The sequence below is a fragment of the Pseudophryne corroboree genome, chromosome 3, assembly GCF_028390025.1.
Source record: "Pseudophryne corroboree isolate aPseCor3 chromosome 3, aPseCor3.hap2, whole genome shotgun sequence".
NCBI lineage: Eukaryota > Metazoa > Chordata > Amphibia > Anura > Myobatrachidae > Pseudophryne > Pseudophryne corroboree.
The window spans coordinates 451,143,645-451,158,233 of record NC_086446.1 but is presented as its reverse complement, the minus strand read 5'-3'; the positions used below and the strand labels follow the sequence as shown (position 1 = coordinate 451,158,233).

Genomic DNA, 14,589 nt, shown 5'->3' with positions numbered 1-14,589 from the left:
CCGGCAGCCAGCAGATGGTGCCAGATGTGGCTATTCAATTGTAGCTCTGTTTGGGCGTGATCAGCTGCCGGCGCTGACAGTTGCGAAAAAAGTCACCTGTTTTGACGCCCAAAAGGCACTTTCTGGGATCGCACCCATTAGTTTAGCCGATTTATGCAGCTAAACCAGACACTTATGGGCGCAACTGAATATCGCCTCTGCGATCTCCTGTCACTTTAGACGGGAGATCGGGGGCGATAACAATTGAATTCTTACCATAATGTCATAAAGAAGAACCTGTAAATATTAAGCTTTCAGAATGCACAAGTAGAACTTCCCCCAATAATCTGTATACTAACAGACTTCCACTGTTACCAATCAGTTTTAGTGTATTTACCTGGCAATGCCACCCTGGAACTCTTCAGTTGCTTGGTAATATATTGTGATTGCCCCTCGTGCGTCAGTGTCAAACGTGAACTCCACATTATAATGTACCTTGGGTCGGGTGCCTTCCACTGCATTAGGCTTCACTTCCTCTGTACACCTGGCAAAGAAGAGACAGTCTATGCATCTATAGCTGGTTTATAGATGTGCCACTGTGTGCTCACCTTTGAGTGGTTAGGAAGTGAGCTAATCAGTCAGCCATTTTGGACAGAACAAGACAGAACATACAGTCCTCCTAATTTAGCACCCTACATGGGACAAAGTATCTTGAATCCAATCTTTGGCAGAGAACAAGATGTTTAAAAGACAATACAGGTTGAGTATCCCTTATCCAAAATGCTCGGGACCAGAGGTATTTTGGATATCGGATTTTTCCGTATTTTGGAATAATTGCATACCATAATGAGATATCATGGCAATGGGACCTAAATCTAAGCACAGAATGCATTTATGTTACATATACACCTTATACGCACAGCCTGAAGGTAATTTTAGACAATATTTTTTATAACTTTGTGCATTAAACAAAGTGTGTCTACATTCACACAATTCATTTATGTTTCATATACACCTTATATACACAGTCTGAAGGTCATTTAATACAATATTTTTAATAACTGTGTGTATTAAACAAAGTTTGTGTACATTGAGCCATCAGAAAACAAAAGTTTCAATATCTCACTCTCGCTCAAAAAAGTCCGTATTTCGGAATATTCCGTATTTCGGATATTTGGATATGGGATACTCAACCTGTAGTACCAACTCAACTTAGCAGTAGGCAAAGGCAGATGAATGGCCGTAACAGGGAAGAACAACAATTTTTCCTTTTACCAAAATATTTACATTCTATGTACATACATACTCTACAAATACTATACATAAATATGATAACATGGTCATGGACTAATACGGTGTTATATAGATGTGGTATAATTAAGGAAGTACAAGTGGTTTAATATATTAATGTACTTCTGTGTGTAGTGTTATAAAGGCGTGGATAAGGAGATAGTACTATATATAGTGTTGACAGTCAATAGCTCAAAACCATATGGTTGATATGCATTAGGTCAACAGGTACAAAAGGTCAACAAATGAAAGGTTGACATGTTTAAGGTTGATGTGACAATAGTCGACGGCATTTTGGTGTTTTTTTATTTTTATATTTTTACATATTTTTCCAACTTATGCTTGATTTGACACAAGTGGGCTAAGATTGGAAAAAGTAACCTGTGGTGAGAGCAGTGGTAGCAGAGTAAGCCACCTTGCCTGAAGCATGACGAGCGAAGAGAGCCCACGAGGGTGCATGTTTCCACTGATTGTGGTCACATCAGAGGCGGAACTACCGGCAGGGCAAGCAGTGCGTTGCACTGGGGCCCGCCTCTGTCCAGGGGCCCAAGCATGTAATGAGTCAAACTGACTCATTACATGCCGCTGTGCGCTGCGGGCAACCGCTGCCCGCAGCGCACAGCCGCCCAGAGAGGAGAAGAGCAGCGGCATGGACGGGGGAAGGAGGAGGACGGAGGTGAAGGAGGGAGCCGCAGCAGCGCTTTGTTACTGGTGGAGGCGCTGCTGCTGCTGCCCCTCTGCTTCACTATAGGCTGTCTTCCGAGAACAGCCTATAGTGAAGCAGGGGGGCAGCAGCAGCAGCGCCTCCACCAATAACACAGCGCTGCTGCGGCTCCCTCCTCCACCTCATCTACTGCCCGGGAATCGTCAAGCTGCACGAGGAGCCTGAGCCAGCGGAGAGGGTAAGTATGATTCTACTTTCTTTCTTTCTTTCTTTCTGTCTCTTTCTTTCTTTCTTTCTGTCTCTTTCTTTCTTTCTGTCTCTTTCTTTCTTTCTGTCTCTTTCTTTCTTTATTTGTTGGGACTGCCTGCCGCAACGTGTAAAAACGGGGGACTGCCTGCCGCAACGTGTAACAAGGGCACGCTGTCTGCCGTAACGTGTAACAAGGGCACGCTGTCTGCCGTAACGTGTAACAAGGGCACGCTGTCTGCCGTAACGTGTAACAAGGGCACGCTGTCTGCCGTAACGTGTAACAAGGGCACGCTGTCTGCCGTAACGTGTAACAAGGGCACGCTGTCTGCCGCTATGTGTAAAAAGTGTACGCTGTCTGCCGTAATGTGTAAAAAGGGGACGCTGTCTGCCGTAATGTGTAAAAAGGGGGACGCTGTCTGCCGTTATGTGTAAAAAGTGTAGGCTGTCTGCCGCTATGTTTAACAAGGGCACGCTGTCTGCCGTTATGTGTAAAAAGTGCACGCTGTCTGCCGCTATGTGTAACAAGGGCACGCTGTCTGCCGCTATGTGTAACAAGGGCACGCTGTCTGCCGCTATGTGTAACAAGGGCACGCTGTCTGCCGCTATGTGTAACAAGGGCACGCTGTCTGCCGCTATGTGTAACAAGGGCACGCTGTCTGCCGCTATGTGTAACAAGGGCACGCTGTCTGCCGCTATGTGTAACAAGGGCACGCTGTCTGCCGCTATGTGTAACAAGGGCACGCTGTCTGCCGCTATGTGTAACAAGGGGACGCTGTCTGCCGTAATGTGTAAAAAGAGGAATCTGTTCGCTGTAAGGTGTAAAAGGGTCTCTACCTAGTGTAGTGGTGCTACTGTGCGGCGTAATTTGAAGAATGGAGACTACTGTGCACCGTTTTAGGAATTGGTATTATTTTGTGGCCACACCCCTTCCCCGCGAAGCCACGCCACTATGTATTACGGCACGCACTGCCCCTGTTTTGCATGCAGGGGTGGGGCTCAGATGCCGTTTCTTGCACACAGTGCTAAAATGTCTAGTTACGGCACTGTTGCTAGGTATCTATTTCTCTGGCCCTGAGCAGGTCCTCCTCACCAGATCCTCTCAAGGGGTGAGGGGGTAGACTTGGATGGGATGGGGGGGGGGGGCCCAAAGCATTTTGTCGCACCTGGGCCCACCGCTTGCTAGTTCCGCCACTGGGTCACATATAATGAAGCATACAAAATGACACCCAAAAAAACAAAAACAAAACCTTGTGTTGACCATGGTTATGTCGACCTTACCCACTGTCTACCTTTTACCTGTTGACCTTTTGTCCCTGCCGACCTATTGCATGTCAACCATAGGAGGACGACCTACTGACCATCTATCTCTGGAAAAGATCACAAACCACACTGAACAAATCAGTCAGTACAGACACAGGTTAGGAAATGGCAGTGCAATAGCATCTCTTCAGATTTTAATCAATAAAAGGTAGACACTGGGGAGCTGCAAATCACCCCCTTTACCCCCTAACTTGCATATGGCTGGGAAGAAAGAATTTGTTAGTCACCTGACAAGACGCAATGTGTCTTTGCGGATGTTGATCAGACTGCGCAGAGTTTTCACAGGCTCCTGTGGGGAAGGTGCAGCATATGGGAACTACAAGAAAAACACAGAAAAATGCTGGGAAAACCTCAACAGTCAACAATCACGTTAACAGAGGTGTTACAAAACTTGATTTATCTATTTAGTAAAAACAATAGAATGGATTCTACCAGTCAGCATTCATGCAACATGTGCTGTGTGACTTTACACTAATTATTATTGTAACAAGTTACTTTGAGGTATTTACTTTATATTCAATATGGTTTGTGTCATACGGTTGGCTGGTTTGTTCATTGCATTCATACGCGAGAGGTATTGACACAAAAATAAAGAGATTTAAAAAAAAATAATAATAATTCAAATGAAAATGGACACAAGCTGTAGGCTAGTATGGCTTACACATATACAACAGTCAGCAGGTGCATCTCCTGGAGGGCAGATATAACAAAGTGCAATCACGATGATCGCCAGCGCTAGCTAGCTGCTCCTGTTTGGCGGATTGTGTTTTGACCACTCCCGCTAATAGTAATTAATTTACTGTGGCTACTCTATTAAATTAAAATCAGGTCCATTTATTACTACTTTAGACTTACCTTTAGAGGATTCCCATTTAATTTTTAACGTAGTAAACAAGAGATATTCATTTAGCTTGGTTATTTGAAAAGTGACTGCTGATTATAAATAATGTCCGTTCACCGGTCTCTTATGTACACACTTCATTACATTATAATACTGTGTTCATATTACTAGATAAGACATTCACTACTAACACTGTCACACCACATACAGTATTTACAGTTTTTCATGCCTGTGCATTTTTTCGGCTTCGGTCTGATGCATAAATGCTTCTAAAGGCCCCCATACGTTGATGATTGGCAGTCAGTCTGGTAAATGTAACATGTTTTGCAGATCCCAACTATTTAACATATTTAATTTTCTGGATATTGCAGCAATCTGTCGCTAATGTATGAGGGGAACGTAACTCTGCACACATCCTATAATATAACAGATATTTACCCAACATAAATTTAAGTAAACAAAAAATTAACTTGGATTCTGGCAAAAACTGAAATACAAGCTTTGAGCTTTACTTGCATCACCTGCTTGCTATGACCCTTGACCAACAACCCATCTCCAACTGCAAAATTATGAGGAAACTAATTTAAATGACTGTAATGGTTTATTCACCTATATACTGGGAAAATCACTTAGATATAGATGCATTCAATGTTGTGCTTTAAACACTTTTCCCCATGCGCTTAAAATTCTTTGTGCTCTACCAATATGTTACACTGTCAATTTTATGTACTGGTAGAGTGGGTTAAAACATGAGGAAAAGGCATGGTACATTCTACAATCTCAAACACAGTGTTACTATTTGTGGGAGCAAGCCTATTTAAAAAATAAATATCTAATTTCTAATGCAGTTTTGAAGAATTAGTTATCACATCACAGGTTACTTATTTAAAGAGCATCTACATAATGTGATGCTCTTTACAGGCGGAGCCCCATGATTTGGTGTATTTTAACCCTTTTGGATGGCATTATTTATGCCATCTGTACACCACGTGTGTAAGTACAGGGATTATTAGGCAAAGGTTTTTAAAGGTAATATGCTTAATGGTGACAAGAAAAGAGTAACGTCATACAATGCCATAATGCAAACAAAGACCCCCAAGTTTTTTCGTTCTCGTCCTCTCTCTTACACAAATTTGTAGCTACGTTTGACTCTTCTATTCTGTCACATTACTATAGACATTTATCCCAAATAAAAAATAATTATGTACAACAGAACACGGCCAATAAACATTAAACTATTTGGGGGTACAATACTCTTAAAACAGAGGGATGGTTAAAGTGTTAATGGTTGGAAGAGCCCAGGTTTGGAATTTGCTCAATTTACCTACTTGTCTGCAGGACTTCTCTACCTACAGTATGTTTGTGCTGAATCCATTTTCACTGTATATGAGGTGGAGGAGCGTCCTGGACACAGCTATATTTACTCTCCTTCTGTCTTACTGCACACTGCATAATCCCTTCCCCCATCTTTCCAGCTTGCTGTCACCATAGTAGGCCTCTTACCCTTGGTAATATGTGCTTAACCTTGTCACTGCCAAAGGGCTGGGACCTGGGGCTCATTTCTCTCTGAAATGCTAAGATGCATCACTTTTCCCATGAGTGATTATTGCTTCGACAAGCAGAAAAACTGCCATCTACAGAAGAGATGCACCAGCTGAATTAAAGTACAAATGAATCATATGGAATGTCATTCTTTGGATAACGTATTGCCTTTAAACATTCTAACTGCTCCACTAAAGGACCAGGTATTCCAGTGCCTGTTCCGGACCGTTATTACAGGTACAGCTACACAGCACAAGCTTGGAGAGGAAAACAACTACTAGAGCACACAGTTTCACAGATTATGTGATGTGTCGCCCTAAATCAGAGACATGTACAGTTATATATACTACCCTGAAGGTTACTGCAGTCTGAGGAGGGGCATGGTGAAAAAGGATGACAATCCTGTCCTCACACGAATGTGATCAGAGTCACTGAAGAGCTAAAACCACAAGGAACAGACGTACACTGACAAAACTATAATGAAGGTGCAGGCTTGACAAACACTGATCAGCTTCTCAAGGGGTTCCAAGGACAGAAGTTTGGGGGGGGGGGGGGGGGCGCAATGGAAGCTTCACAAGGAAGGAAGTAATGGAGGTATCATGTCCTCAGCCATGTTCTCTTCCTCTCCAACATCAGCCTGCCACCAGGAACACCGAAAGGCCAGTGGACCAAGTTGTGTGCCGCCCTTACTGTCCAGCATGTTACTGGACAGTGAGGACTTGGAGCCACTTGGATCTTCCTGGTGTTAAATGTGTTGCAGTCACAGAGAGCAAGTCCATTGGGCCTAACTGTTAAGGAGGCTGGATCTCTAGCATCCCTATCTAGTAGCTTTGTAGATGTCCAGTCCTTGCGACCTTTTAAAAAGTCTAGTTTTTTCTTTTTGCTTCTCTGCAAAAAAAACAAACCACAACAACCTTTTAAAAAGGCCAGTTGTAGTTTGGAATAATGATAAACGGATGATAGAAAGATGATTATGTTATCTGATAACACAAGCAAATGACGCCGGTATGATGAGAGCATAAAATACGTTGGCCGTGAGTGCAATAGATCTGCCACCAGGAAGCTCCAAGTGGCTGTAACAGACAAGCAGGCAGAGCAACTAGAGAATGTGCCCACCAGTCACCGGCGCAGCAACTTTAGTATGTGCCCAACAACTTTAGTATTTGCCCACCAGTCACAGAAGCAGATGTACTAAGCCTTGGATAGAGATTAAGGTGCCAATTCAGATTCCGCAGGATCTGCGTCCTGATGTGCACAGTACCAGTGTTTGGTACTTTACACATTCTGTGCCTGCGCAAATAAGTCCTGCGGCACAGGACAGAGTATGGCATCAGACTGTCAGTGATAGACAGTCAGTCTGATGCTGTCTGGGGGCAGGGAGGAGGCGGCGACAGCTTACATTTGTGAAAATAGAGGCGTCACCGCCGTTTAGGGGTAGGGAAGAGGCCAGGATCTCCGTACTTGGATGACGATTTCCTGGCCCCTTCCGAGGATCTCCGATGGGCGGCTTGTGCAACCCCATGGATGTTGCAAGCCGCCAGATGGTGTTGCAGTGATCCAATGCTGCACTGGATTGGGTATTGGTGGGGCCGTGCATCGTTCATCGCTGGAGCCTCCACACTGAAAGATATGAACGAGTTTGAACGAGATCGTTCATATCTTTCAAACAAATCGGCATGTGTGTAGGGCCTAGAATGCTGGGTACACACTGGCCGATATATCTGCAGATCAATTGCTCTACCCTACACTACCCTAGTGTATGACCCAAAATATAATATAACTAAGCCTTTTCATATGAAAAGTCATGTTTTTCCATAGTACAGTAGATGAAAGATGCTGCAAAACAATCCCCCCGTGCAGCGGTTCCCAAACTTTTTGGAATCAGGCCGCCCTAGGGTATTAGAATTTTTTTTCACGTCACCCCTAGGCCTAAAGTTTCTTATTGTAAAATTCAGAAAAACATTAAGTAAATTGTGTTTATAGGTCATCCTTATGTTCAGTTATGTGAAGAGGGACAGGCTTTAATTCTGTCTGTTCACATGATAGGCAAAAGCAATGGTAATGACTGCCAATTACATTGACCATAAATAATTTGAACTGGTCCTGGGCCACCAATCCAGGTCACCCCCACAAGTGTCTCGATGCATTCAGTTTGGGAACCACTGCCCAAGTGATTTACAAACCTTAATTAGAAACCACAGATGACATAAGAGACACATAATGTATACTAAGCTGTGTAGAGAGACGTCACTAGCGGAAGGAAAACAGAATGTACATAAATGTATTGACAGAACCAACAAATTGTAAGATAAAGTTCTGCCCATAGGAAAGATTGAAAACCATTAAAAATAACAATAGAAACTTTGTTGTCAGCTACATTAATAAGCATGCATTTAACAAAGTAAACTATAAAACAAATAGGAACTGGATTTTAGGATGGGAGTACCCGTTGTAACAGGGACAGGAAACAGGTAACATCTCCTGGGGTAGATGACAGCGCACAGCAGCTGAGAGATCACACAAGTCCGCTGGTTTGATGCAACTTGCCTCAACCAGCTTTATTGTGCAGAAAAATAGAACAAAACATCAAAATAAAATGCCTTGCCGTCCAGCGCCAACTAAACACAGAGTAATTCCTAACTCACTTATATAAAATACAAAAAGGTTTTTATCAGGCACAGCACACTGGTTTTCAACAGCAGGTTTCTCTCACTAATTAGTCTCTGCCTTTCCCCAGGCAGTGTGAGATAGATGATGATCAGACTGACAGCCTTTTTAACACCCTAATTAGCCTTCTATGAGGCTAATAGCCCAAATACCCAGACTGGAGCTAAATGGATGGAGAACCGCCCTCTCTTCTCGTATTCAACCCAATGTAAATTGGGAGGGTCTTTTGCAAGTTCAGCTACAAGTGGCAAATTTCTACATTCCTTACAGGGAGCATCTCTCAAGCAATTGGTGAGGGAGCCCACTCGCAAAGACTCAATATTAGATCTAATTCTTACAAATGGTGATAGGATATCTGATATATAGGTGGGTGAGCACCTTGGAACCAGTGATCATCAAGCAGTATGGTTTAGTATAAAGACAGGATCCAACTCCCGTCACACAAAAACAAAGGTGTTGGATTTTAGAAATGCTGACTTTGCAAAAATGGGGAGATGTTTAAGTGATTCATTGGCAGACTGGAGGAACTTGGAAGGAGTGCAGGAGAGGTGGAAAAATTGAAAAGTGCAATACTAAGGGCAACAGACCTTTGTATCAAAATGGTTAGGAAAAGCACCAGGAAAAGGAAGCCAGTGTGGTTCACAAAAGAAGTATCAACTAGTGTGAAAGCAAAAAAGATGGCTTTTAGGAAATACAAACAGACTCAAAAGAATAACGACAAAGAGGTGTATCTGGACAGACGGAAGGATGCTAAGAAAGTGATCAGACGTGCAAAGGCAGAAGCTGAGGAGAAAATGGCCCAGTCAGTAGATAAAGGGGGCAAAACTTTTTTTAAGTATATAAGTGAAAGGAGAAAATCAAATGGAGGAATAATAAGACTTAAGACAGAGAGTGAGCATTTGGTGGAGGGAGACAAGGCAATAGCAGATCACCTAAATAATTATTTTTGCTCAGTATTTACTACAGAAGAAGGGATGGGGCCACAGTTAAGTTGCAAGGACATTCATAAAAATAAGGTAGATGAAAATACATTTACAGAGGAGAAGGTCCTAACAGAACTTTCAAAACTAAAAGTGGATAAATCAATGGGACCAGATGGGATACACCCAAGGATACTCAAAGAGCTAAAAGATGTGCTGGTTACACCTTTAACAGAATTATTTAACCAGTCACTAAATACAGGTGCTATTCCAGAGGACTGGAAAAGAGCAAATGTAGTTCCACTGCACAAAAGTGGAAGCAAGGAAGAAGCAAGTAGCTACAGACCAGTAAGCCTTACATCAGTAGTAGGGAAAGTAATGGAAAAACTATTAAAAGAAAGAGTAGTGGAATATCTTAAATCAAACAACTTACAGGATCCAAAACAGCATGGATTTACTGGTGGGAGATCATGCCAAACAAATCTTATTGACTTTTTTGACTCTGTGATGAAAATAATAGATCAAGGGGGAGCTGTAGATGTAGCATATCTAGACTTTAGTAAGGCATTTGACACTGTCCCACATCGCAGACTGCTAAATAAACTTGAAAGCCTGGGGGTGGATTATAAATCAGTTAAATGGATAAGAACCTGGTTGCAGGATAGGAAACAGACAGTTGTAGTTAATGGAGTGCAATCTATGAAGGGAAATGTTACCAGTGGAGTACCCCAGGGATCTGTACTTGGTCCAGTTTTCTTTAATATCTTTGTTGGTGACATTGCAGATGGTATTGAAGGGAAGATATGCCTTTTTGCAGATGATACAAAGATATGCAACAGGGTAGACACACCGGGAGGGGTCAAACAAATGATTAATGACCTAGGTAGGCTTGAGAAATGGTCAAGAACGTGGCAACTACAGTTTAATGCTAAAAAATGCAAAATCATGCACTTGGGTCTCAAAAACCCAAAGGCTAAGTATAGTATCAAGGGTACTATAATGGAAACTACTGAGGAGGAAAGAGATTTAGGCGTCACTATTTCAAGTGACTTGAAGGCAGGAAAGCAATGCAACAAAGCAATGAGAAAGGCAAGTCAGATGCTTGGTTGCATAGGGAGAGGAATCAATAGCAGGAAAAAAAGAAGTGATAATGCCACTGTATAGGTCATTGGTACGGCCCCATCTGGAATACTGTGTCCAGTTCTGGAGACCCTATCTCCAGAAGGATATAAATACATTAGAGAGTGTACAAAGAAGGGCAACTAAAATGGTGCATGGCCTACATCACAAAACTTACCCGGAAAGGCCAAAAGATCTTAACATGTATAGTTTGGAGGAGAGAAGGGAAAGGGGGGACATGATAGAAACTTTCAAATATATTAAGGGTCTTAAAGTTCAGGAGGGAAACATTCTTCAAAGGAAAAGAAGTATTAGAACTCGAGGGCATACATTGAGACTGGAGGGGGGGAGGTTCAGGGGAAATTTAAGGAAAAATTACTTCACAGAAAGGGTAGTGGATAAGTGGAATAGCCTCCCATCAGAGGTGGTAGAGGCTAAGACTGTAGGGCAATTTAAACATGCTTGGGACAGGCATATGAATATCCTTACAAAGAATTAAGGTTAAAAAAGGGTTGAGATTGCCTAAAGGATAAAATAAAAAAGGGGCAGACTAGATGGGCCAAGTGGTTCTTATCTGCCGTCAAATTCTATGTTTCTATGACCCCTTATCCGGCTTTTAGCAAAAGCCAAAACATCTCAGCAGAACAAATACAACATTCCTCGGGTTTTAAAAAACATATGTAAGAAACCTTGGGCAAATATACCTGCCTTCCACTGCTATTCCAGTGATCTTGTCAACCATTTAATTACATTTGCACACTACAGTTTACTTTTCTGCGGGAAGCATTCGATATCCCGGCTGTTGGGATCCCGGCGCCAGTATGCTGACCGCCGGGATACCAACAACTCTTCTTCCTCTTGGGGTGTCCACGACACCCCTGGAGGGAGAATAAATAGCATGGCAAGCACAGCGAGCCCGCAAGGGGCTCTTTTGCACTCGCCCCGCTGCTGGCATTTTGGCGGCCGGGATCCTGGTGTCGGTATGCTGGGTGCCGAGATCCCGACAGCCGGGATATCGTAGTACACCTTTTTCTGCAGTTCAGGCTACAAAACCAAACATATGCATTGTGTTACAGCGGATTATGAGGCTATTAGCAGCAACTAGGCATTTGCCATGCATTATTTAATCCCATGTTAATCCCACTTTAAAACACAAGTGACGTGTATTAAAAGCTTTGTGTTTAAAAAATCTGGATTGAATGCACTTGTAAATGCTAAAAATGCATATGTAAGCATGTGATGCAGAGGAATGTAAAATATCAACAGTGTTGATGCGCATCAGACCCACAGACTATGCAGCATATAAAATGCAAATACATACTTTCATATATGTTTACATGTACTAAAATTTCCCTAGAAACACATTTTAAAGTGCAGAATGTTAATACCCTACACGTGTATGTGTATACAAAGCCTAACCTGTCTACTTGGAAACTGGAGATTTCAGCTTCAGTATCAATTTTGCTTATAAAAAGACAGGAGACAGAGCAAGCAGTCAGCCTGTTACCATCCTACCCCCCACCCCACCCCCCACCCCTCCTTACCCCAATGAGTCTGTTTCCTGTTTAAATTTAAAGACAGTGGGGTAAATGTAATAGCCTAATGATGGTGCCCTATGTATTAAAATATCGGGCAACCTCACAGGGAACTCACTGATGCCTACAAGTCGCAGGCTATTACCTTTACCCCCGTGAGCGAGTTGCATTTTTAATACAAGTGCAAAGAATGCAAAAATAACACATCCTATTTTATCTGTCCATCCCCATTAGCCTTCACATGTGCTATTATGTTAGGTTTCTCCAGACGATGCATGTTCCTTCTATTTCTGTGTGCTTAGCACATAACAATTTCTCAGTCATTGAGACTGTCCCGTGGGAAAATTTGCTACATTTAAAAATTATGGCGACAACAGGATTTCAGCTCAAGGCAAAAGTAGCCAACTATTAATGGTGCAGTAAAAGATTATTTACAATCTTGATTTCAACAACAAAAGTCGATATTCAATTCTTTATCGCTCCCGATCTCCCGTCTAAAGTGACAGGAGATCGGGTGGGTGGGTAGATTATTCAATTGTACTTAATTATTGCGCTTGTCGCACCAAGAGAGGTTGGGTTTAGCCGTGTAAAGCAACTAAACCTGGCCAAACCAATGGGCGTGACATGAAAGTCCCGTTTCAGTGGTCCAGTAAGTCACCTTTCGCTCATTTCAGCTCCACACCCAGGGGGTGTGAGCTGAAATGCAGGCGCTAGCCGGTCATGCCTGAACGGAGCAACAACTGAATAACACCATTGAGCGCCATCCACTGGCTGATGGCGCTCTAGACACCCGAGTGTTGCCCATCACTCATATGCACTAGAAAAATTACTTTTAACAGGGTTTTCGATGCATTATGCTTTTACCAATTTACTGTACTGTCAGTGCTAGTTAACCCATGAGCAATAGGTTATGTTGCGTTCAAGAATAAAAAATAATTTTAAAGAGCAATAGTAGAAAGCAAAAACAACAAATAATGGGAAGCAAAGCAAATAACAAAAGCAAAGAAAGGATTGGGAAAAAATAAGGATAGTAATACATATAGTACAGGTGATTTAGGGGATTATTCAGAGATGGACGCAGATCTTGCTTCCTGTAGCAAGATCTGCGTCCATCTACTCACATGCTGGAGGCTGCCCAGCACAGGGCAAGGTTGCCCAGCATGTGTGTGGCGTCACCCTGCGATGCGTTCGCAAATTAATTGTGAACGCATCTATTAGAGGTTGACCCTTGCATGCGCAGCCTGGCAGGCATTCCGGCAGCATTTTCCCCCGAAAAATGGTCCGGACATGCCTACGTTGTTCGGACCACGCCCAGAAAACCCTGCGACGATGACCCCCGCTGCCGTCAATCAACTTCCAGGATGCAGCAGCATGATGAAGGACCGTACACGAGCACTATGGCCAGTGCGCAGACACTCTGGATGCGGAAGCTGTGTCCAGGAATGAATAGACCCCTTAATTAGTACCTCTATCAATTTGATTTAACCATCTGAACTCGGGCATGGATTTTCCTTAAAACCTGAACTGTAATGTCAGTTTTGGAAATGGTAAATTCTAACTTCTGCTCAAAAACCTTTAGATCACGTTCTCATCATAGACCAGGCATTCCTAACCTCGGCTTTCAAGGCACACTAACAGTGCAGGTTGTAGTGATATCCATACTTGTGCACAGGTGATTTAATTAGTACCTCAGTTATTTTGATTTAACCATCTATGCTGAAGTCTGGATATCACTAAAACCTGCACTGTTAGTGTGCATTGAGGACCAAGGTTTGAAATGCCACAGACCATAGGTTATCAAACTCATTCCCCTGGACCCCAAACAGTTCATGTTTCCCAGGTTTCCTCACAGAATCATAAGTGAAATAAGTTGCTCCACCTGTGAAGCTTTAACAATATGTCACTGCGTAATGAATACACCTGTGCACTTGCCAGGTGACCTACAAAATATGAACTATTTGGGGTTCTGAGGATAGTGTTTCAGAACCACTGTAAAAGATGGCTATACACTTACCCAATCCTTGGGAGAACAGACTCCCGACCGACTGGTTTGCCTGGCCGACATTGGACAAGTGTGTATCCTCTGCCGACCGACCCGCTCACCCGATCCTGGTCGCTTGTCGGGTCTCCAGGTTTTTAATTTGCTTAAAAACTAGGAGACCAACACTGTAGTGTGTCTGCGGAGACCGGAGCAGGCACACTATCAGCGTTGCATGATCTGGAGGGATTCCAGCACTGTCCGTCGCTGCTGCGGTACTTGGCGAAAGGTATGGCGGCAGGTGCAGGACAGGTAATTTCAATCATTGCTGCAGTCGCACCAAACAGCCCCTTCTCGGAGCGTCAGGTCTTGAGAGACTCTGCTAGCACCGAGCATCTTTTTTGCATCTTCTTAACCACATGCATCTTAGTCGCAACGCGATTAGAATGCACCGGGAAACTGTGCTGATTATTTTGATATGTGAC

General features: G+C 43.1%; 1 protein-coding gene across 10 annotated transcripts in view; it reads right to left on the bottom strand.

Annotated features, from left to right (window-relative positions):
* Positions 1 to 14,589, bottom strand: part of RNF157 (ring finger protein 157) — a 120,812-nt gene that overhangs the window by 66,807 nt on the left and 39,416 nt on the right. For all 10 annotated transcript variants that reach the window (XM_063960544.1, XM_063960542.1, XM_063960546.1 and 7 more), the window contains 2 exons: positions 3,730 to 3,818; positions 377 to 523 (listed from right to left, as the gene is read on the bottom strand). In XM_063960544.1, coding sequence (XP_063816614.1) covers positions 377 to 523; positions 3,730 to 3,818 — 236 coding nt within the window. The remainder of the gene's footprint in view (positions 1 to 376; positions 524 to 3,729; positions 3,819 to 14,589) is intronic.